This window comes from Rhamphochromis sp. 'chilingali', assembly GCF_963969265.1.
Source record: "Rhamphochromis sp. 'chilingali' genome assembly, chromosome: 2".
Classification (NCBI taxonomy): Eukaryota; Metazoa; Chordata; class Actinopteri; order Cichliformes; family Cichlidae; genus Rhamphochromis; species Rhamphochromis sp. 'chilingali'.
The window spans coordinates 31962242-31987600 of record NC_137930.1 but is presented as its reverse complement, the minus strand read 5'-3'; the positions used below and the strand labels follow the sequence as shown (position 1 = coordinate 31987600).

The window sequence follows — 25359 nt, the reverse complement described above, 5'->3', positions numbered from 1 at the left end:
AAGCGTTCTAACTAAAACGATAAGGTTTTTACAAATATATTTTACTATAACTGAACTGTTATGCATCCGGTTTATCAGTTATGAACTTAGCAAAACTATTAACTATGACACAATAATTTGAATGAAGCTGAAAAATATAAATAGTGTAAAGTTGATTTCTTCACATAGTTCTTCTGTTTTGATCAAACTGCACAAGAGTTCCTAAAACAAGATGATGTGTTTGTAGTCTTCATTTGTTGCACGTTGCACCAACTTATGACTTACTTGCAGTGTTGGGCAAGTTACTTTGAATAAGTGATTAATTATAGTTACTAGTTACTTCTTCAAAAATGTAACTGAGTTACAAGACTCTAAAAGTAATTAATTACTTGAAAAGTAACTATTGCGTTACTTGGCCATTTTTTGCTACTTTTGATTTTACCTCTCCATTTCGCCTTTAAAAACTATTTACTGCCTTGTTTGGTATCATTCTTTTCAGCACAATCTCATGTGTCTGAATTTACAGTTATGTTTTCATTCTGACATATTGTATTAACACAATTGATCTAAAATCAGACAAAAAACATAAAATCCGAGTAGAGAAAAATAAATTTTTTACTGTAACAACCACAAACATGTTTATTGAATCATATTTCATAACTTTAAATGCAAATATAAATTGTCAATTTTAAAATCATATGCACAAGTTTTGCAAACAACAAAGTTATTTGCAGCCATTTACCTTTTTTAAAATAACCATTTCAAACTATTTACATTACAATCAGCTGTTCCGCATTAAAGTAGATGCCACACAAATTATATGTGCCACTCCCAAAAAATAATTTCTGTCCACTATAAAGGAGAACATCACAGCCTGATACCTGAAACACGCGTATATATTGTTTATCATGACTCTTGTTTTACGCGGCCTATCAACACAATTTAAAAACTGGTATATATCACCTTGTTGCTTTGTCATCTTGAAGTGGTCATGTGATTGGCTTACCACGACTACTTTACTCTTCCTCAGTGAAACAGCAGCACTCATGCGATTGTTTTGCCGCCTAGCTCCAGGTGTTTTGCCAAAAAGTGATCGACTGCCAGAAAGTGATTGCCATCCGCGGGCGCGCGCGCAGCTGCCTCAAGCTGTAGGGCCCAGATCACTTACAGCTACTTCAGTGCAACTGATATAAGATGCGGTAAACCGAAGACAGGTTCAACCGTCTGAATGTTGAAAAATAGTAACGCGACCACACCGCATTTTCTTGTTAGTAATGGTAACGGCGTTGTAACGATAGGAATAGTAATTAGTTAGATTACTCGTTACTGAAAAAAGTAACGCCGTTACTTGTAGCGTCGTTATTCTGTGTTTGTATTTTAGACTTGTCTTTTAAAAATAATTTTAAAAAACCAAACTCTTTTGATTCAACATTGTATTACCATCATTTGACTTACATTGGAGTAGTATATCGCTTTGCTACAGTACATAATATACATATTGGAAGTTTTGTGGATGTTAATCAAATGTCAGATGTATTCATTAAAAACAATAAGTTTGAAATAATTTATTTAAATAATTTAAAATTCTATTTACACTGTGCTTTTAAACTGTGTTTTAGGTACATAAACACTGGAAAGGGTTAATTTTAGGTCTTTGGTAGGTGAGACCCCTCAGGGGCCTAAGATTTACCTATGTGTCAGTTTTAGTTACGTATTATAGTACGATGTTTATTCTTAAGCTAGTGCAAATTAAATTTATGTAATTGAGCTAATCTTTGTTTTTGTGTGTGTGTCTGTGTGTTTCTGTGCGCTGTGCAGTGAAGAAAGCCAAACTCCAGGGACCACCAGGTAAGAACTTTCTTTATTCACAAACTTTATTCCCATTCTCAGGCCATTTTACCTTACATTTTACTAATGTTCATTGTTCACAGCTGGTGAGAGATTTGTATGCTGTGAAACTTGTGGGATTTTTGATTATGTTTATTGGTGTTTGTTTATTTGTTTGTTTGTTTGTTTGTTTGTTTGTAAAAACAAGAATGTCTGAACTCTCATCCATGTTGAACTGTAAATTAACTCAGTTATCCAGTTACCCAATGAGGATGTCCAGAATTCTACACATTTTGATCAAACCACCACTACTTCTGTGAGGTTGCTTTGTGTAGACTTTGTTAAAAATATGCCATGTGTACTAATTGTCTTATATAGGTTAATCTCTTAAATTCTGGCAAGTCACTACAGGCGCTAGGGTTGATTTTGTGTTACGCAATCCTGGGTCTTTCAGTGTCATGCCATGCAGGTGGACATAGATCAGTGTCCAAATCCCCAGACTCTCCAACTAGGCAAATCCCTCTGGTGTTCAGGCTCTTGTCTACCTTTACGCCCTGTGACATTTCTGGCAAGAGCAGAGAGGAGCACTAATATAAAGTCAACTTAGCTTAGAGTTTGCCATTGATATTTTACTCATTTGATGCCAAAATAACTTCTGTAAAGTTTTTTTCTAACCCTTTTTGTAAAATTTCTGATCCCTTACAAAATGTGAATTCAAAAAGAAGTATTTTGTAAATCATTAACGTCCTAAAGTTAATAAAAAATGTAAAAAATTAATGGAGGGGTAGCATAAGAGTGGAAAAGTTGTTAATACTATATACCTGTGATACATCTCACAACTAGTTATGTTCATAAGCAACACATAATGGATGTGAATGGGTATCAGAAAAGCATTTCGAAAAAGGCTAAACCTTTTAGAAACAGAGAAAACTGGAAAAGTGTTCATTATTCTGCACAGGACAATAGTTCGGGGATTTAAGAATGACTCACTGTGACATTAAAATAACTTGGGATTTCATCATCAGTACATAATATCATTGAAAGATTCTAGGAAACAATACAGTATTAGTTTTTGGCTTTGTGTACAAGCCCAAAAATCATTACCGAGTGGCCATAATCTTCTGGTCCTCAGACACTGCTACAATTTATAAAAAGAAGTGATTATCTAGAGGAAGTAACTACATGGACTCGGGACCACTTCAGAAAACTTCTGTCAATTAATGCTATGGTGCATTCACAAATGTAGTTTAAAAACCATCAACAAGGAAGTAAAATATACAAATCAGATCCCAAAACACTCTGTCCCAGTACTGGTTTAAGATCCACTGAAAACTGTCATGTGGGTTGACCAGTCCAAGATTGAAATTCTTCCTTGAAATCTTGGACACTGTGCTTTCCAGGCTATTGATAATGGGGGACATCAGTGCACAGCTGAAAAGCTAGCATTTGCCTTTCAGACAGTGTCTTCACTTTCTAATGCTGTGAGTTCAGTTTTTCTAGCCAGCATCAAGTGACTGAAGTTGATGCTTTTTTAAGTTTTTTGTTGTATTGTCAGTTTTCAAAGGGCTTCGTAGCATTGAAACTTTAAAGGGATTGTAAGACTTTGCTTGGCTGTCTATGACCTCCTCCCTCTTCCGGGTCATATGACATGTGACACCTGTCTCAGAGCAAACATTAGGTGAATTTCACTTTAGCCAGGCATCTCTCTGAAACAAAATGTAAACACTAGTCACTTTTGTTGTTGGTGGGGTTTTTTTAGAGGGCAAAGATGGAAACGAAGGCCTGCGAGAGAGTTCTTAGCTAAGAAACAAAAATAACCAAATAATAAGTTTAGCATTTTCATGTGTTTAAAGATGTCCCTTGTAATGTGTTATGGTGTTAAAGATTTTGTCAAAAAAGTGTATCAAGAGTAGCTTTTAAAAAATGTCATCAAAGTAAAATTTCCAACTAATCTAAATGAGCTGTTTTCCTTACGACTTATGAAGTGATATCAGCTCAATAAACTGATGTGTGAGCTTATGAGTAAAGGTGTTTTAGAAAACAGACTTTGAAAATATACAAATAATGAACTAATGTATTTTATTTTATTTTTTTCAGCAAATTTGGTTAAACATAGCCAATGCTGTTTTGCTGTCCTACTTTTTTGGCACCGTAAAGTGTGGCCATGATCCAATGAGCATGAAATATTTTGATATGCTGCAAATGCAATGGTTTGTGCTTCAAAACTGCATACCATGATGTGTTGAGCTGCAAATTGTAAGATCAGATTTCTGCATTTTTTTTATGATTATTGCACCATTTTACTTTGCATTTTTGTGTGAATAGCAATAAGGGATAGATTCTGAAAGAACATATTACTTACCAGTTTTCTTACCTCATGATAATTGTACTTGCATAGGGTGACATGTGACTTATTGGAAGAGGCCTCAAAGTTTACATAAGGCTGGCCTGGGATTGATGTTTGTATTGTGTCTACACCACACCTGTGCTTGGATGGCTTTTAGGCCTTATTTTGGCACATATACACAAAGAGTTTTGAGAGAATACTGTAAAACAGAAGGTGACGTTGTTTGAACTAGTTAGCAGTCTATCTGTCTATCCACTGATTTGCAGATAATAGCTGTGTGCTGCTAGATGTGTGCTTGCAGAGTCTCTGGTTGGAATAAAATGGGGAATATATCATTTTAATCACAAGCTTCTCTTTTAACTAAGTAAAAAATAGACTTCCAGGTAATATAATTGCTTGAGAACACTATTTTTGCAAAACTAACTTACACATGAAGATATTCAAGCAATGGTAGGAAAGTCCTCTGATAAATGTATGTTTTGTGTTGCATGCAATATTGATAAGTGGCCTGATGTTGAAATGCCAGTCTTCCAGCTGCCTGCATTTTCCTGACTAATTTATTACTAAGAAAACTCATCACTAATCAATAATGAATGAAGACGTTTGACTGAGGGTTTACGGTGATTCTCAGAACATCACATGATCATTCGATTTTTTGCTGCTTAAGAGCACATTGACTGGTGTGCCTTCACTGTTTTACTGTGTGTGTGTGTGTGTGTGTGTGTGTGTGTGTGTGTGTGTGTGTGTGTGTGTGTGTGTGTGTGTGTGTGTGTGTGTGTGTGTGTGTGTGTGTGCGCGCGCACACATAAGCATGTTTAAATTTGCACCAACATGGTCAACAGATCATGTTTCTTTACATGTAAGCAACAGTTTGGGTTAGGCAACTTGACTCAATCAACACTGCACTTTCTTTCTGCAATGGGCCTACAGAATGCATAATCTTATGCATTAATCTTATTAAAAATTTCATTATTTTACAGTATCTGGAAATTCTCATTAAATGTGCACACTGATGGTTAAAACTGGTGTAAAGATTCTTGAGGCAGACACTGATTTTAAGATTTTAAAATCAGTGATTTTAAGAAGATTTTTAGAATTGGATAAATATAACTGTCTCATAAACACATTGAAAAACAAGCAAACTTGATATGAAACTGTCTTAAGCAGTATATTTGGCTAGTGACTAATGTGTCTTTTCTTTACTGCACTTCCCATGTCTTAATAGCCTGTAAGTATATATAAGACATATATTTGCAATAATTTAAAGATGATTTATCCAACTATTGTGCTGAGATTACTGTAGAGATATCCATAATTTCTTTTTAAATAATTGCATATTGACTGAAATGTTGGTTTTCATTAGATCTTTGTGATCCTCATACTACACAGTAACCATATAAAACATATCTCTCATGTAGGGTAAGGCACTGATGTGCAGGTGGATACCTTGCTTCTGAATACAATAAAGATCTCTAATGGAGTTAGCAAGAAAAAAAAGGGCAAAAAAACACTTTTCAGCATACTGGATTTTGAAATCTGTGTGGAGTTAAATCTATATTTACCAAGTTGCTTGTCATAACAAGTTACAAAGAAAGACACTGTAGACATAAAATGTGACCACTTAGGAAACGTACCTTCGGTTTTATCTTGAGCATTTGTGTTTGCTAAACTTTGTTTTTCTCATATAGCAGTTATAGCCCAGTTATTGCCTAGCAGATTTGACCGGTGACAAATAAGTTTGTCTTTTCTTTATTGCACTTCCCATTACTTACGTACGTACTTATGCTTACATGCACTATCATATATTTGCACTAAGCTAATTATTACATGTGTATGATGTGTTTTATAATAGTGGTATTTTGACTGAAATTTCAGTTTTCATTTAATGTTTGTTGTCCTCAAACTATACAATACAAACATAAGACTAGTCTGTTATATTGGTGAGACATTGCTATGCAGGTGGATACTTTTTTCCCCTCTTTTTTCCCTCCAGTCAGTTATTACTTCTTCCTCCTCAACGGTGTCAGCCGTATCAAGGAAAACGCCTGGTGTAAAGGTCCGGCAACCACTAAGTGGCTCTTATCTAATCCATACATCCTCTTGCCTTATCTCGTCTCTGCTATTCATGGGAGCTGGCCCAAGTGTGGCACAAGGCATGGAATATCTAATTAGGGAAAAGCTTCAGCATCCCCGAGGCAACTTTAATACTGTGTGTGTTCTGTTGCTACTGTTTTCACAGGACACTAATTAGGTCTGTGTCCTGTCAGTCCTGGTTCGCGGTCTCAGTGTCACTTCAGGGATTCTGCGCTTTCAGTGCACTGTTTCAGTGTGCAGTCTTAAGTATCTATTTATGTTCTGTGTCAGTTGTATGAATCCACCTGTGTCAACTGCTGGCAGTCCTATTATGCCAAGGAGTTGATTTTACTTATCTGGCTGCTATGTTAAATGCTAGTGTAGGGTAAATGTTTCAGTTTGTTGCTGGAGGAACCAGGGTAATCTTTGTTTAGTGTGGTCATGTGACTGGTCTATACAGGAACAGCTGATCTCTTGCTTTTGTTTCCCATAGACCAAAGAGGGTGATTTGTGTGTGTTTGTACTGCCTGCTTGCACTGTTGGCTGTCCATATCAGGGAGCCACCATTCAGAAAATCAGAAACTCAGAACCATAAACGTGCTGTCAGTTTATGGAAAACATAGTCATATTAATATAGTTGTATATTTTTTTGCTAAAAACTTCAAGATGATATCCATCCAGCCGTATGTTGTTAAATTTTAATATAATTTTCTGCTTGATAGTCTTGTCATTTTGTTGGCGTGAGCATTTATACCTTGCTACTTGTGCTACTCTAATTGACGTGAGGAAACATTGTTTATACGAAGGTGTCCTTTTAATATCTTGAATCAGATGATTGTGAGCTATTCCCTGAGTAGTATTCCATGACATATGATAAAGTATATTTTATTTATCAGTCAGAAACAGACATCCTTTTTCCTTTCCCTTTCAGTCCTCCTCCCACTCAGCTTTTGTGTCCATGTGGGGGGATTGAGTTGTAGCGAGGACCACCAGTTGTGCAGGACTGGTAACTACATGAGGAAAAATGAGCACATCAACAGGCACGTGTTGATGCCCCCAACCCCACAGTAGGAAATGAAAAGCTGGTAGTTTTAGCACGGGTTGCCTAATCCCTCATCCATCCACCCTCCCCTTCAGCACTGACCGCTGAAGCATACAGTTGTTGAGAATCGGCTGTCCAGCACTACTGGCGGAAGGAAGTTGACTGAGATAACTGGGTGTGAAAGTTGTATACACGCACACAGACATTTGAGTCAATGTTTCAGTGGTTTTCACAGGCAGTAGACTCCTAGCAGGGCTCAATTTTTGTGTATAGGTCACACAGTCAACAGTTGCGTCAAATGTTAAAAATGCAACTAAACCAACTATATTCTATGTATTGATGATATTAGGGCTGACAGAGACCTTTTCTGTAATAGTAACAGGTCAGTAGTGACTTCAGCTTTATTACATCATGAGCAGGCATGCTTCCTTTACAACGTGTATTTTTTAGAGGACAAGGGTATTTTAAAAAACAGCTGCACTTCATAGTGGACTAGAGACGTACCATGTATTTGTACATCCTGTAGTACTATGTGCTGTGAGGGTTTGGCTCTCATTGGAGATTAACAGGGTTGATTTGCTGGCCTGGGTTTGGCTTGATATAGTCGGGGGAGGAGACTTATCTGCTTTTACTCTCACTGATAGTCCTGATGTCTTTTTTTTTCCTCCTACAGAAAACAGAGGTAGACCTGGCATGGTAGTTCAAACATCACCTCTGTTGTTCTATCCAATAGTAGACTGTCCAGAGTCTTACTATGCTATGTGTCTTCATTACTGCTTAATGAATCCCATATATTCCTGTTAACTCATGCGTAACGCTCGCTCTCCTCCATATGCTTTCAATGCATTGCTGCCTCCTCATTATAATTAAATCGTAATCTGCCTTTTCCTCTGTTTCAGATAAGTTCAACACCTATGTGACGCTGAAAGTGCAAAATGTTAAAAGCACAACTATCACTGTGCGTGGGGACCAGCCCTGCTGGGAGCAAGATTTCATGTTGTAAGTCAATCTGAAATACAGAAGCAAATACAGAAACACACCATTTATCATGGGGAACAAAATCAAACATTAATACATAAAAAACCACACACTCTGCAACTCTGTGATAGAAACAACACATCCACAATTTTATCTCTCCAAGCTACTCATCCGAATGCTTAAACGCTACAGTTTTTCATCTACTCCATTCAGTTTAAGACAATATATCGTAAAACAGCTGTTGGTCATTTCCTCCTTATAATTTATTGATTTAATTTCCCCATTTTCTTTTCCCAGTGAAATGTATGTATGGTGACACAAAAGGCAACACTTTGTTGCATGCGCACCATTGTTTGTCTTTTGTGAACTCCCTCTTTTGGGACAGTGTTTGTTTTTCCAGGTCCCCTTCCTCCAACTGTCCATTCATGCTTTGTCACTAGGTGTAATTCCAGGTTATTCATCAGGCTTTCCAGCAAATTCTGAGCACCATCTGTTACAGCGACCCAGCTTAAATTTAAGCAGAAAATGGGAACTTTACAATTTCAAACTTTGTATCTTAGTACCTACCATGCAATTATTTTTTTTTTAGGATTTTTATGTTACATTTGAAATATATTGTCTAAAAACATCATCTGAACAAAACAAATGAGTAAGTAGTGGTTGTCTCAGTTTTGGAAATTAATAACTGCAATTGTTTATTCAGTTGCACCTTCTCTTAACAAGTCATAAATTTTTTTTTACATTTTCTTATGTTTTGTTTTTTGTTTTTGTTTTTTTGGCCTTTTAGCACCTGACTATCAGATTTGTTAAGGTCAGTAACATTACTCCATATAGGCTATGGGCCTGCATGCGCCAAGACAATAGCCCATGAAATATAAAATGACACCATCACTAGTCTAAACTTTGATAAAAGGCAGATTAGATGTGTTTTTGTGTTGTTTATGCCAAATTCTGACCCTGCAGCATTTTTCCAATTTTCCACTGTACAGTTTCGCTGAGTCTGTGCAAATTTGAGCTTCAGTTTCCTGTTATCAGCTGACAAAAGTGGCATCAAAAGTGGTCTTCTACTGCTGTAGGTCATCTGTTCCTAGGTTCAGTGTTTGGCCTTTTTTAACCTTCCCATCAACTCAGCGCAGCCCATTATCCTCTGACCTCCGGCATCAAAAAAGCATTTTCACCAAGAGAACAGCCACTCACTGGATATCTTCTCTTATTTTTTTGGACCATTCTCTGTAAGCTCTAGAGATTGTTATGCAAGAAAATCTCAGTAGATCAGCAGTTTGTGGACAGTAAAAATCACACCACGTTCAGTGTCACTTTTTATAATGCAATATTTATTTGCTTTTAGAACAAAGGGAAACTGTCTTATACAGCACACCACAAACATACAATATATTTGGTTTCCCGAGAACATTACCCCAAACCCTAAGTCCCTTTGTGACTGACTGATTAGAAGTTTACTTTAATGAGCAGTCAAGGAATTGTACCTAATAAGTAGCCGGTGAATGTGTATTCATATAAGGAAAAACAGTCCTGTACGAATTTAAATTGAATTAGGTTGGACTACATGGTTGTAAATCAGTCTACACAAAGTGGTTGGAAAGTGATTTAAAGAAATAAACGATGATGCTTGTATTTGTATTTGAAAATAGATTGCAATTTATCAGCAATTTTGGCTTTACCACTTTATTTTGCATGTTTAAAAAAGACATGGATAATGCAAAACGTTAAAATAAAAGGTGGCACAACTGGAAAGATAATCTAAACAGCAACATGAACAACAATAAATCTCCCGGTTAAAAATAGCCCCAGTTAAATACCTTGCTATATGTATTTATTCTCTTTTTCAATGAGCAAATGATTTAGGAGGCCTTTATCTCTGCACCTGAGCTCTCTGGACCCCACCACCCTCACCCCCACCCTTGCTCTTTTTTTAATTATCTTTTCTCTGATCTTGTTTTTGTTTGGTCCGTCAGTAGTTGTAAAGTGGCACAGATGAGAATATGCAAATGCCCTTGGTGTGTGGCTGCTTTTAAAATTCATGTGCCATTTTAATACTGTCATCAAGCTGTTTTTGAGCCCTTTGAATAGCATGTTGAATGACAAAACAAGGCTGGAAATGATTATGACAGCTAATACAGGACAAAATGAGGAAGTAGCTTTTGTAGCTAAAGCAATAGTAGCTCCTGATAGCAATCCTTTAGAAATTTCTGGTTTAATTTTTGCTTTTGTTTTTTTCCATTTTAAAAATTTCTTATAACGAAGTTACATTACAACACAGTTATTGTTTCATTCTTTTATTCAGTGAAATTTTATCATCATCATCATTTGTTACTTGAATTTGCACAGTGAGATCAACCGGCTGGACCTCGGCCTCATTGTTGAGGTGTGGAACAAAGGTCTCATCTGGGACACCATGGTGGGGACTGCATGGATTCCATTAAAAAGTATCCGACAATCAGAGGAGGTCAGAACTTACACCCACACAAAAGTCAAGTACAAGTGAATTTTAGTCCAAACGTTTGAGGTGGAAAAAAGCCACTTGAAATCCATCCATTAGAAGTAACAAGATACAGCATTTAACTTCATCAATCAATAGATGTTAAATTAGTAAAATTAACAAAAGACAAAACAAAAGTTTGTACCTTTACATAAATATTGCTCAGTCTTTCTGCATTTTTCCCTAGAAAGAGATATGTAAGTAATTCCAGTTGGCACATCAAAGATGTGAAATGATGATCTCATAAAAGGGACGCTTTGAATTTTTAGTCGTACTAAAAATTCAAATGCTACAATAAGTAAATGCAGACACCTGTGTGTTGGCTATATTCTGTTCATAAATACTGGATTCCTAAACCTAAGGTAAAGTAATATAGAAATTTCAAGTATAAAGGCAGTTTCAAATAAAATAAACATTTGAAAATGATGAATATGTTAAATATGTTACACAATGATTACAGTTACAGGATGATTGGAAATCAAAAAGTTAAAAATATATTTTTTTACATACAAAAAAGTAGTTTATACAAAAATGTTTCCTGTTTGACCCACATAATACTAAGAAAATGAACTTTGAATTTTTCACTAGATTGAACATACTTCATTATAAATGCTGCTTGGCTTCACTATTTGAGCTACAAATAGTAAAAACGCAGGCAATAAAACTGCCTTAAATACATATTAAAAGAATGAGTGGCATAGCATAAACTGAAGAATACATGCAAAGGCATTGTCTGTGTAAATAAATGAATGTGTTTAATTTCATTTCAGGAGGGCTCAGGTGAATGGCTTTTCCTGGATGCAGAGGTCCTGATGAAAGCTGATGAGATATATGGCACGAAGAATCCGACGCCTCATCGAGTCCTGTTGGATACTCGTTTCGAACTGCCTTTTGGTGAGATTAAAGCTGAAACCATTTTAGCTGCACAATAGACTTCCAGAGTCTAAGACATACAGTTGTTCAGTTGATTGAACCACACTTGTAAATACCGTTAAAGCTCTTATGTAAGATGTTTTGTAATAGATACATTAGTGATTCTGGTTGCCTTAAGGTGAATCAAACCTTGATCTGGAGAGTTACTCAAAGGTCACAAATGTTTCCTGCTGAAATGTCAGGAACCAAAAAAAAAAGTGTCGAGCCTGGAGCAGTGTGTAACATCATAGCCTGGTATCCACTGGTCTTGTGCAGACATACGGTACCTAGTAGTAATTTCTTTTGAACAGAAAATCTAATGGCTAAACAGTTGAGTCCACAATTGTTGAACGAAGATTCATAATTTTTGCATAGTTTTGCACCACTACAGTGGATTTTAAATCAAATAATCATTGAATTTAAGACTTTCAACATTAACTCAATGATATTTACAAAAAAAAAAATGAACTGTTTAGGAATCACATTAATTTTTAAATAAAGTCCCCTATTTTCAGAACAACCTGGTTTACACAAGATAAATATAAGGTCACATCATAACATTCTCCCTTTGTGCGGAGCCAAGCAGGATTTTATGGCTAGAAGCAGTCCAGATATTTGTCTTAGATATTTGCCTGACGGTGTAACATCCCGTATCTGGTGCCTTTGAGAATGAGACGCCTGTGTCTGTCCTGCATAAGCTGAGGTCACTAATTCAACAATAGCAGACCTTCCTTTATTAATTTAGGTTCCGTAAATATAATTTTGTCTTTGCCAGGTTGTCCTGTTGTGGTCAACAGGATTTAGGAACCATTAGAAATATCCAAAAGCATTTCTAACATGAGAAAGAGGAATATATGACTCTGAGTTTGGGTCCATTTGCCACTTAATCAGTGTTTTCTAGAATGATCCATGTCAGAATATGAATACAGATTTCATTAAAGGTGCATTTATTTATTTGGCTACATAGGGGCAGAAAATCTGGTAGAGTGGTAGATCACAGACTGTGTGTAAAAAGATAGACAGCCACTATAATTCCAGCTACTGATTTCTGGACTAGCCAGAGGTTGACAAGAGTGTTAAGTTCTTAGAATCGGTTGATGCTGATAATGTTGGAATTTCCCTTACCTTTATTTGCTCTCAAAGGTACCAACACAACAAGGTCCACATCAGTTTACACACATACTGGATTAAAAATCAGTGGCACCAGGTCTTATGTCTTAAGAAATGTAGAAAATTTGGTTCGAATCACTGTCAGTATGTTTAAAAAACCGATTTCCTGATTCAAATCGATTTTAGTTTGAATAATCTTGCTGTTTTGCTTCCACCACAATAAGATCACACTTCCTGCACAGCTCTTTCTCTCTCTCTCTCTCTCTCTCTCTCAGTGTACTTCAAGAACAGTTTCCCATGTCAAATCTGTGTTTTAGATCTCTGCATTATTCGCTTGCTTAGTACGCACCAGTCTACCGTTGTGTTCAGCACTGTCGCCATCACTGCTTTTCTTTTTCTTTTCTTTTTTTCCAAAAATGACCTCTGACAAGAAAGCCTCATTTCTGCTGTTCAATATCAAAGAAATTTAAACCTTTACAAATTATGCCAAATTGCAAAACGCTTAGCTGTGTCTCTAATAAAAACCTTTGTAACTTCGCTCTGCTTCACCTCAGCAGCATCAGGTCATGTTCATATGTTGATTTATGGTTTTCTTCAGTTTTTGATCTACTGTAGAATATTTTTAAGGTGGTTATCTGCTATAAAAAGCCAGGCCAGGAAAATCTCCTTCACATTTTTCTGCATTTTATCCTCAGTTACTTTGACACAAAGGAATCTCCTGTGATGATTAAACCTCTAATGAAGTCTCACAAGTTTCAGCTTTGTTTTTATACATAGATGTAAATTATGGATATGTACTGAAAATTGATCAGAATTATAATACTTCCAATTGTCTGAGTCAAAATCGAATCGAATTGGGACTTTGTGAATCGTAACTTAATCGATTATAAAAATCAAAATCGATACCCCGCCCTAGTCAGTATGTCCAGGGGATATCAGGAAAGAGCTGGAACAGTGAGTGTCTGCAGCCATCTATAAAACATGGTGGAGGATCTGTAATTTTTGAAGCTACATCTCAGGCAGTGATATTGGAGATCTGTTGTAAAGTGATGAAATTTTACATTCAGAAAAGGGTGATCAGATATTGATTCACTGTATAATAACATCTGGAAAGAATCTAATTGGTAGTGGCTTTGTTTTATAGCATTAAAATGATCCCAAACACACTGGCAGGGCAGTTAAAGCATAACTGGGTAAAAAAAAAAAAAAAAAAAAAAAGAAGTACACACTATAGAATGCTAGTCAGGGATCAACATTATTGAAGAGGTATGGGATCAAAGAACTGTCCAAAAAGCTACCATCATCCAAAGAAGAGCTTTAGATGTCCTTCAGGATGTCTGGGGAACAATTCCTGAACGCTACTTAAAGAAAGTACAAGAAAGATTGCCTAAGAAAGTCCAGGCTGTGTAAAAGGATAAAGGTAGTCAAGACAATATTGACTTTTAAGCTCATTACATTTAGAAACTGTTTCTGTCTTGTATACTGTATTTCATTTATGTTTCCACATATTTCAATAAATGGTTGCACCTTTATATAATTTTTCTCAGCAAAATGAGGAAATGAGGTTTGACTCAAGACTACAATACTGTAGATGAAATATGAACTGTAGTTCAGCTTGGTGTTTGCGGTCATCTATAAATAAAGACTAAATATCCTGACATTTGGTGCTTGCTAGGAATCAAAAACAGCTGAATTTACCTGATATTGGCACGTTTTTCAATATTAAAGTTTGATTCACATTTAAAAGTATTAGTTAATTAGTTATTGTATGGTGAAGTGTCCTTTGTGCTCCCACCACCTTTTTGTACTTGACCACTACACTGTTTTAGTACTACACTGCATGTAATGCTTAAGCCTTGTGATCAAAAGGCGTCAGAGTTGAAGCAGTGTCCACTGTGTGGGAGAGAGCCTCTTCCTCTGTATTAAGAGGAGCCCTTTTAAGGTTGCAGGAGCCCATCATGACTCTGCGCTTCCAAAGCCATTCATTAAAGCCGTGGGTTTGTGGTGTCTTTGAAGCCCTAGCCTTTGTGTTGTGTGTGGCCTTTAATGTGCATCTGTCTACAGTGCAGTGCAGATCCCCCTTTCAAGTACGACTAGTCTACCAGACATCATATCAAACAGTAAATGTAGAGTAATTATTTTGTATTTTTCACTTAAAAGTTATCTTTTGATTTTTTGTGTATTTGAAATTTTATGTTGTATTATAATTTTTCAGGAAACCTGTAACTTGCCACACTGTACACTTGACATTTATTTTGTATGTTTCTGCTAACTTACTATTTTCTTCATTTCCAAACAGCTCATAAAAAATTGAACAGACATAAAATGTATTATGACAGCATACTGGGAAATGAAGCTTGAAGTTTATAGTTGCTGCATGCATATTTTTGTACCAGATATCCCGGATGATGAGGCACAGTATTGGACTGGCAAACTGGAGCGCATCAACAGAATGGGAATCCATGATGAGGTAAAATACAGTTTTTACCAGAAAGTTTTAATATAAAATGAAGTTTATTATTCCAGTCAATAAAGAATGCTATTATATGCACATTTTACACTCTCTGTCCTCTCTAGTACTCTCTTCAGGAAGATGTTCAGAGTCACCCATTGCCATTTGCGGCTTCCCAGTGCTGTGAGTACCTGAATGTGTTGTACTTTTAACCTCTAGATGGAGCCAGTTTTCTATCTTTCTGGATCTCAGACTCATTCGTCTTGTTACTTCTATTTTATTCTTTTTCTTTTAAATCTCTTGTGACAATTTATGTGTTTGTTTGCCACTTATGGGGCTCCCTCATTGTCCAATTATTACAACACAGGAGCACTTAAGTCTTCTTTGTTTACACAATCCCCGACTCCTCTGACTTGCCTCTCACTTGTTACATCTGCACTTTTACCAGGCAACTATTTCGGATGGGCTGATTCACTGAGTATGTAACACACTTTGATGAAATTCTCCCCCTTGGCCAATCCTCATTCCCCTTCTGCATGTCATAAAGCCCCATGTGCCCCTTGTAACACGTAAACCATAAGGTTCCCATTCAATTAATTCACATTACTTAATTTTTTTTCTTTCCTCGCTGCATTCATTGATTACCTTTTGACATTTTCTCCCATTGCTGTTTTCTTGTTTTCTACAATATGCCCTGTTCTGATGTTAGAATGTTTTTTTACAACACATATATCATTTATTATTATATTGTGTACATTCCAGAAAAGATCCAGAAAAGTAATCTTCTGATACATAACAAACATTGCTAGAAGTCTGACTAACAATGGAAGCCCCTATTACGTGTTTAATGTAGGGAATTGCAGTTCCTTCACAGAGATGACAGGTGGCAGTCTTTGCTAAATATTTATGAATCACTTCTTATGGCTTTATCACTTGAAACGACAAACCCCAGCCTAGCTATCTCCCTAGCCAATACTTGCCTTATGGTTAGCTTTTAGAAGACGTTGCCTTTGAACTGGTAAGGTCAGTTTCAAGAAGTGGTGTATTTTGGTGCTTTCCTATATGAAGTTATACAAATTATTATGAAGCTGTGTGGGGTGAACACCTACAAACTGTCTTCTTCTCGGTAATTCAACACAAGGTTGCCCCTTTGTAAAATGATTATTTTATGTTTTTGTGTATAAATATAGAGGCTTAACTGGGCTAACAAGAAATAAAGTTCACAATCTTTACTTTTCTTATAGAAAATTATTCTGTAGATGAATCTATGGGATCATACAGCTAGAGAGGTGAAGAACAGCTTTTTGCCTTACATTTAGCACAAGTGCTTGCGTGTACAGCACTTTATTTTCTTAGTGGGGCAACAAACAGTGCAAGCAGTGATGTAATGGTTTGATATATTCATGACTATGAATTTCCCAGGCTACATGTGCACAGGTGGGAGTTTTGTTTAAGTAAAGCCACATGAGGCAAATTGTTTTGTTAGAAACTTTGTCTTGTGTTGCACTGTAACCCTGTTAGTGATGACCAATTATTTTAGTATGTTATAAACAAAAATCAGCATCACAAAAAAAATAATATTTTTGCTATAAGAGCAAGGGGAAGTCCGTATTTACCTGAAAATAATAAGAGCGATCCTGACGAAATCTGTTTTTATCCTGCATGGAAATCTTTTCATTCAGAAGATTCTCTTGCCTTCTTAATTGAGAATGACTGTACCAGAGTGCAGTGCCATTCTGTGGGTCTCTCCACTCTTTTTACTTCGAATAAATCACTTTCAAATAACCCCAGGGTTGTACACAATTAGCTCTTATAATTCTACAAACCTATTGCTAGTCAGTTAGTCAGCTTTATTTTTTATTTTTCTGCTAGGATCCAGGATTACAGAATACTCTCTTCTTTCTTGTTTAGTAAAAGTTGCATCTTATATTTTGTTCTTGAAATACTTACATCAATTGCACAATTTTTTATGACATTTTATGATGTGAAATCTATTAAAACATAATCAGAATAATTCTGTCATATCAGGGCCAGTAACATTTATTAAAATAACCGCACAAAGTTTTCCTGGCTGCAGATTTGTGTAGCTCTGTGTCCATTTGTTGCTTTCCTGTCCTACTCAGGCATCATTATAATGGTTAAGAGTGTGTCTAGAAACTGCCATATTTTGCAATTTGTATTCAACATTTTGCTTTTTTTGCAGAAGACCTGTACTGCTTTGCACTTGACCCATAGCTTTTAGAAAATTTTAAATGTTTGCATTTTTAACTTTTCCCCTAGCATCAGGTAACTGTGGTTTGTTTATTTTTTCAGCTTTTTGCATTTTTATATTTAATAAAAATTCAAACAAGAATACATACACTTCTTTTACATAAATAATCAGCAAGGTTTGATAGAAAAATGAAGCCATCTAACTAAACAATTTTACAATCTGTCAGGATGGGGTGTTTAGAGCTTGTCTTTTTACCTGCTGCAGCCTTGGATGACCAGGACAGTGCTGTAGATGACCGGGATAGCGATTACCGCAGTGAGACCAGTAACAGTTTGCCTCCACGTTACCACACAACTGCTCAGCCCAACTCATCTATGCACCAGTACCCGATGGGGCCTCGGCCACAGCATCGCCCGGATGGCTGCACAGACTCTGCCCACAGTTTCGACCTGGACTACAGGGACCCAAGAGGAATCAGGTAGACCGGGTCGCCCAGGGATACCTTCACTCACTCATGCACTCCTGAACAGACACTCTTTATCCTTACACATACTGGCAGTGTAGCCTGATGGTTCTTGCTTCCGCTGCAGCAGTTAGTTTTGATGGGTTGCTTTATTGTGTACTGCTGTCGTCTAATGCAAAGTAATATAATCACGGCGGTAATGGCTGTATTTGCCTTTTGTTTTTGTTTTTTTTCTCCCTCTCACTTTTTACACAAATAGTGCAAAACTTAAGAAGTGCTTTTCAATAATGTAACTGAAAATGAGTTGTCTATTCATTATGACCTCAAAAATAACCAGAGTTAAATCAACATCAATGAAATTATAAAGGTAAATCATGCAAATGTAATTGGTATCATAATGACATTACTTGTGCCTCCGTTAATTAGGGTTTAAAACCTAGTCAGAAGTGTTTACTTTAGATAAGATTGTTTCACAGAGAATTGGTAATTACCTCTTAATTAATTTTGTCATGAATAGTTTACCTGATCAAAAGCCCATGTTTTTGTCTTCCGTACATCAGGAAGAATATCAGGATTATTTGTTTACTGTTGGCCAAATGGCCAAAATAAAGTGTTTATATGATGATTGTTACTAACATACAAAAATAATATATTCTTTTTTGTTGTTATTATGGTCACTACAACGCCAGTAAAATGCTGTCAGGAAGTATTTGGTCCAGAAAACAAATATTCTTGGTTCATGGACTTTAATCTTGTGTGCTTGCCGTAGCATGCATGCGCACCAGTGAGACTGCTACAAATCTGCCTGTGTTGACTGATAGGGAGTTGATCCGGATAATTCTACATCAGAAAAAAAATGTGATTACAGTCCCAGAAAAAAAAAAAACCTTCATTGTTCATGTTTCTTTTTGTCTTGAGGGTGTGTTGGGTTGTTTAAAGTTTCTGTTAGTTTGACATGCTCTGGGTATATCACAAAGAGGAAATCCCTCTTTCACACCTCTGGAGGAAATAGGTCAGTGACAGACACATGCCTTTCAGTTGTAACATAAAAACCTCTACCATGAATGCCATATGGTGGTGATTTTGCGGACATTTCCTGTTAAGACTTTTACAGACAGACTGTGGAAGTGCTGATAAGCGTGTTTGTTGCAGTGGGGATTTACAACAATCTAAATTCAGTGAGGCACGTGCAAACATGGAGCTATATGCACACAATCTCACACTTGCAAACAAAGAGTTTTATTACCCCTGTCAAATTTATGAAATGTGTAACATGTTATGTTCTAGTCTTTTGGTATGCCTTCTGGGCAGTTTAGTTAAGATCATCAAAAACTGCAAAAAATGTTTATTAAAGAATGCAATGTTACATATTGCTTACCATATATATTATAGATCAGGTCATCATTACAAAAAGATTTATTTAGATTTGTTTCTGTCATAATTTACTGTGTGGCTTAACTTGCGTTTCTGTTTGCATTTTTTCTTTTTGTATGCCTCTTTTCCATCCCTTTATCCATTCCCACACCCTCATTAAATTAATTTTTTACATAAAAAAAAAAAAAAAGAAGCTCTTTAAACCAGAAAGGAAGAGTCAGAATTATACCTGTAGATTCTGGCATGGGGGTTGAAGATTGGGAAAACAAATACAAGGGGCAAAGCAAGCCACAGCTAAGTGACTTTATAGATGATGAAGACAGCGTTATCTTTCGCATGGGAAGACCCTACTCCGAGCTATCACGTTCACCTATCCATCAGAATACAAAGCATAGTGGTGGTCTGCCTGCCACCTATCCTGAGGGTTATGATACTATTGATCGTCGGCGAAAGAAAAAGATTACAGACCCAGGAGGGTTTCTCAGTCCAGAAGCAGACAAAATGAGAAAAGAGACCTTTCCCGCTGACCTTGCACTCCTCCGTGAGAAAAGAGGGGAGCTTTTCATGCGACAGGTAGCAGAGATGCAGGAAGAGGAGGAGCGTATGACATCAGATCTAAGACCATATCAGAATGGGCTTCTCTACAAAACAAGGATGTGGGCTAAAAATGAGCTGGACAGCACTTTGGAGAATTATGTGGCATACAAAAAAGGGCAAGATGCTAGAAGGAAGGCACAGTTTGATTTTGAAATGGAGAGCCCTCTGCACCACCCTATAGGAGCAGAGGACAGTGTTAATGACATTGCCTTTATGGCTGATGAGTGTCGCTCAGAGAACAAAAGACATTATAAAGATAGGCATTCTTTCTCCTATGAGGACCACATAGAACATTCACAGAGCCTTTGGGAGAAGTATGGGAAACCTAAATCAGGAGGATGGGTTTCAGAGGCAATGCTCTCTCCTGTAGAAGAGCCAAGTGATGAATATGTTGATCCTATGGATGAGCTTCAATGTCTTGTTGAAACAGTGTCTGAATACCTGGCTGAAAAAGAAGAGGAAATTAGCAAATATGGATCCCTGCCTAAATCAAGCAAGTCTAGGCTGTCCTCCTATGGTAGCAATAGAACTGATTCATTTGGGGAGGAGCAAAGTAATTCAAAGGATTTAAGAGAAGAATCCCAATCACATGCTGCTTCTGATCAGGGCATTTCAGGAGTAAAAAATGCCATGAGCTCATTGTTTACTTCTCTCACTGACAAAGTTGGTGGAGGCCCTAAACAGCCTGCCCTATCTCCACAAGTATCATCTGCACAATCCTCACAATCTGGACTAACAAAATTGTTGTCCTTCATTCCTAAGTCAAATAACACAGCTCCCGTAGCTATTGTCTCTCCAGTAGAAAGTTCTCCTGAAAAGTCATTCAATTCTTTGCCTTCTCACCCACCACATGATGCCAAAATACACAGTCATCATCAAGAAACACAAACTCCCAGCAGGTGTCAGACTCAAACAAGTGCAAAAGACCATGTACCCAAGCTTGTAACCAAACCTCAAAGTGCTCCAGAAAACTCAGTCTTGGGTAGATTAAATCCTTTGAAGCTTTTTTCAGCTGATAATGTGAATTTGGCTGAATGCAAACAGGCGTTGGAATCCACATGTTCTCAGAGTCATACACAATTGGAAGAGAGATGGCTTGATAACAGAGGTAGTGAATCAGAAAAATTAAGAAGACTTTCACATGAAAAATATTCAGGACAAAATTATGATAGAAACTTATATGAGACACAAATTCAGTCAATTTTGAATAAAGGGAGTATTCCTGTTCCAGAGCCAGAAAGGTCAACTGGGCCAACACATTCTGTAAACACCAGTTTCTTTAGCCCTTTTAAGAAGTCATTAAGTTCACTGATCACACCTGCTGCCCCTGTTCCCCCCCACGGAGCTCCACCTGTGGCAGTTTATCCAGTGTTTAGAACCACAGAGAGCCCCCAACTAGAGGAACCAGTTGAAGACCCAGCATTGACTAGTAAGCCTAAAGTACCTTTCTCTTCATCTGAAAACGTTTCCACTCAGCCATGTCCCAAAGCAGAAGGTGGTGTGCTTTCTGGTTTTTTAAAGTTTGCATCCAGTGAAGACATCAGTGCCTCCATAAAAACACAGAATCCTCAGCATGATCTGACTTCAACAACTTCGACCACCTTGACCAAGAATCCTCCTGTGCACCAGGAAAATAGTGAGAAAGGGTGGTTTTCCAGCATATTCAACCCTACCCCAGCACCCTCTGGTCTAGACCAGAATGTAATCTGTAATCAGCAACCTCAGAACAGTAAACTGTCATCTGTCTCACAAGCCCAACATACATCAAATCAGAAATCTGGAATGCAGCAGCAGACTGTCAATCAACCAAAACAAGGTGGACTGCTATCTGGAATTCTTACATTTGGCTCTAGTAGTGACTTATCTGGCCATTTATCACAGCATGCTAACAATCAGCCATTCAACAGAAATAATCCCACACAATTTTCCCAACACACGGCCCCAGAACAAACCTCTTCAACTCCACAGATGGGGGGCCTTCTCTCAGGTTTATTGAACATTTCATCTACCAAAAACCTGCAACAAAAGGGACAATCTCGTGATAGTGAAGCACAAAGGAACATTCCCGGCAATTACTTTGGTCAGCAGCAGACTTCACACAGAACTCAGCAAACACACACTGCAGAAAAGGGACTGCTATCTGGCTTGCTCAAATTTGAATCCTCTGAGAATATTTCAAGGAGTCAAACAGTTCACCACCAAAGCAGTCAACAAGGTCCAAGCCAACTGAGTACTCAAGGTCCAAGCCAAGGTCATCCTATTAAAAACATTCCTCAGAATCACCAAGGTGTCCGATACGAGACAAATAAACCAGGATTTGCTCGACAGCAGACTGTTCCACTTCAGCAAGCACCATCCCAACAAGGTGGTTTTCTATCTGGACTTTTCAAATTTGCTTCAGCAGACAACATAAACACACAAAGTCAACCATCAGCTCATCAGCATGGAATGACACTAAGCAAATCCAATAATGAGCCAATAAAGACAACGAATATCCAAGTTTCTAGTCAAGATCAGCCAAAAAATAGCACAACGCAAAAAACAACACATGCAAGTAGTCTGTTTTCTGGACTTTTTAAATCCCCTTCAGAAAACACAGCTCAACAGTTGCAGCCCAAAAACACCTATGAAACACAACAGCAAAACAAAATACCACATAACCAGACTGATCCAACACAGATAGAGACAGCGGGTCAATCGGGAGTGCTCTCAGGGTTTTTAAACAAGTTTACAAAATCAAATGAAAGTATTCACACAACCTGTCAAACATCAACAGAACAACCACCTCAAGAAAGGGCCAATAATTATACAGTTACAATGAAAAGCCCACTGCAAAAACAGCCACACAATAATATGACACAACAACAATCAAAAGAAAAGGCAGAAAAAGAGAAAAGAACAAGTCAGATAAGTGGACAACAGACTACTTCAGCCAAGTTCATAGAGTCTTATTCTGACATATTAACAAATGCTAACGTAAACCTTGGAAGGGATGGTTTACAAAAAGACAATCCAGATTCTCTCAATCCAGGAAAGAGTAGACATGCTTTAATCAGTGCACCTGTGTCAGTCGATACTGAGAGTTTGGATTTGCGTACATCAGCTACTTTTGCAAGATCTCTTCAGAGCTGCACGACATACTCCTCAGTGAGCACTGGTAATTTGCCTCAGTTATATAATTCTGGTTCATTTAGGTCAACTAACCCAATGGCCTATAGTGCAGGAAATATCCATTCCCTTTTACAAAGTCGTGCAACTTCACCAGTCATGACCATGCATCCATATATTGGTGGAAGCTCTCCATCTTTATACAGTGCTACAAGTCAAAACCTTTATCAGTTATCTGCATATGCAGTAAGTCCCTCTTATGATGAAAACCAGTGGATCCGTGAAAGTGCTCTGTGGCAGCAGTTTCAGGATGAGTCACTAGGTTATCATTTCCCAGTAGAGAATCAAGGATATAGGCTGAGTTCTGAAAGTACACCATTACCAGTACCTGAGAATCAGAACACTGTGCAATGGCAAGGTGTTGTTTATCACCAAGAAAAATATAAACCACATCAGTGTGAAGGATATAGAAATGATGATCTATATCCAAAGAGAAAATTATGGAATAGTTATGAAGACTTGGGAAATATAGAACATTTACCCAATGAGGAAGGTGTGTTGAACTTAACTACTAAACAGAGTAATGCCAAGTTTGGGAAATGGCATTCATTTAATGATGGTAGCACTTATAGCTTGAATGGTGTTTCATATCATGAAGGGTATTATGAAGAAACTGCTCCAAGCTTATCTTATTCAGCTAACTGGCAATATGGAATGGATAATCCAGACTCACAGCATGTTCACACCAATGGCATGATCCATCACAGTCAGCTTAATTTGAATAGACCAGTAGATCCTCCAAGTGCAAATATAGACCTCGAAGACTCCCTGTACCTTGAAGACACTGAATGGTATCAACAGTGGCTGGCACTTTTGGAGCAAGGAATGTGGTGGCCAGCAGAAGACGGTGACTGTGGCTACTTTGTTTACACAGATCATGAGTATATTTATGCTTTACTTACAGATGCAGTGGGAGAATATGTGTATGCATGTGCCCCTGAAGGTGAATCTTGGGGAAATGCACAGCAGTTAGAAAGTTTTCCAAGTGCTTGGCTGAAGAATGAGATGGTTTTAGTCTGTGGCTTTAAAATTCCACTTTACAATGAAGATGAGCTTCTTTGGCTTCCAGGTCAAGATCACAGAGATTCTCAACTTCTAAATGCCCCCCTAGATTTGTCTGCTGCCTACAGAAAAGGAAATGAGATTATGAATTTAAATCTTGAACAATTCTCTCAAATGTTTGAGAATTCATTTCTGTCTCAAGGGCAGCCTGGTGTGGATTTCTCATCCTATACATTAAACAAAGTTAAGATGGATCCAAGACAGCCTAGTTATGTATATCAAGATTATTGTAATGACATCATTGACCTTTCATGTCATAATAGAGATCATATTGGCCCATATTGGAATAACCAGGAAGTAAAGACATTTCTTGCTCAAAAAGTTTCGGTCTCCCTGAATTCTACTCCTACAGCAAATTCTAATCAACACTTACTTTACAACTGTTACCAACCTAGCCAACGGCGGCGTTCATCAACTGCTGTTACAATAAAACATGTGGATGATGTATCAGAGGAAGAATGGAGGAAAAGAGTGTCTCCAGCAGAACAGCAACCTAATCGTCAGGTTAAGAAGATTTCTTCCCTAATAACCTCTTTTGTCAGCAAAACATCACAGGTTGAATTGAACAGTTCTAATAAGTCCACATGTGAGCAAGCCACTGACAAACAATCTAAAAGCATCCTTTCATCAGGATTTCAGAGTCTGAAGTCTAAGATAATCAGAGAAGAATCTACTGCCGTTGTAACTCAGACAGAAAGCTTTAAACAACAAATTGAAACGCCAGTTACCAAACAGGGTAGAATTTTGCCCACAGTACCAACAGCACCTCAAGTGACTCACCCTGCAACACACTCAACAAATTCGCATGCAACTCAGAAACCTAAACTTTCGCGGCAGACTACCATGGTACAACAAGTGACTCCACCAACAAACCTCAATGTGACAGTGCCTTTAGGATCAAAAGAATATCTTAGTAAACCTGCACCAACTGGACAACCTACATCGGATAAACCGATGGACATACCAGTGGGAAAACCATCTGAACAACCACAGGCAGGGTTGATGAACTTCCTAAAATCTGCAGTAGGAATGGAGGAAACCAAACCAGTTCTCAATAAATTTACTGACACATCTCCAAATCAACAGAGCAAAACTGGCAGCACAAGCTCCTTACCAGGAAGTGCCACTACAAATAAAGAGGCTACAGGAGTTTCAAATCTTTTGGGGTCAATCAGTAATCTGTTTAGCACTGAGCCCTCTCAACCACAAAAACAGCAAATCAAACCTAGTGTTACAGAGGATTCACTAACATCAGCATCTCGA

General features: G+C 37.5%; 1 protein-coding gene across 2 annotated transcripts in view; it reads left to right on the top strand.

Moving 5' to 3' along the window:
* Window positions 1–25359, top strand: part of LOC308383323 (protein unc-13 homolog B-like) — a 64995-nt gene that overhangs the window by 6862 nt on the left and 32774 nt on the right. For both annotated transcript variants that reach the window (XM_080861210.1, XM_080861209.1), the window contains exons 2-8: window positions 1798–1827; window positions 8168–8267; window positions 10596–10713; window positions 11517–11640; window positions 15165–15238; window positions 15346–15403; window positions 17697–17910. In XM_080861210.1, the coding sequence (XP_080717336.1) occupies window positions 1798–1827; window positions 8168–8267; window positions 10596–10713; window positions 11517–11640; window positions 15165–15238; window positions 15346–15403; window positions 17697–17910 (718 nt within the window). The remainder of the gene's footprint in view (window positions 1–1797; window positions 1828–8167; window positions 8268–10595; window positions 10714–11516; window positions 11641–15164; window positions 15239–15345; window positions 15404–17696; window positions 17911–25359) is intronic.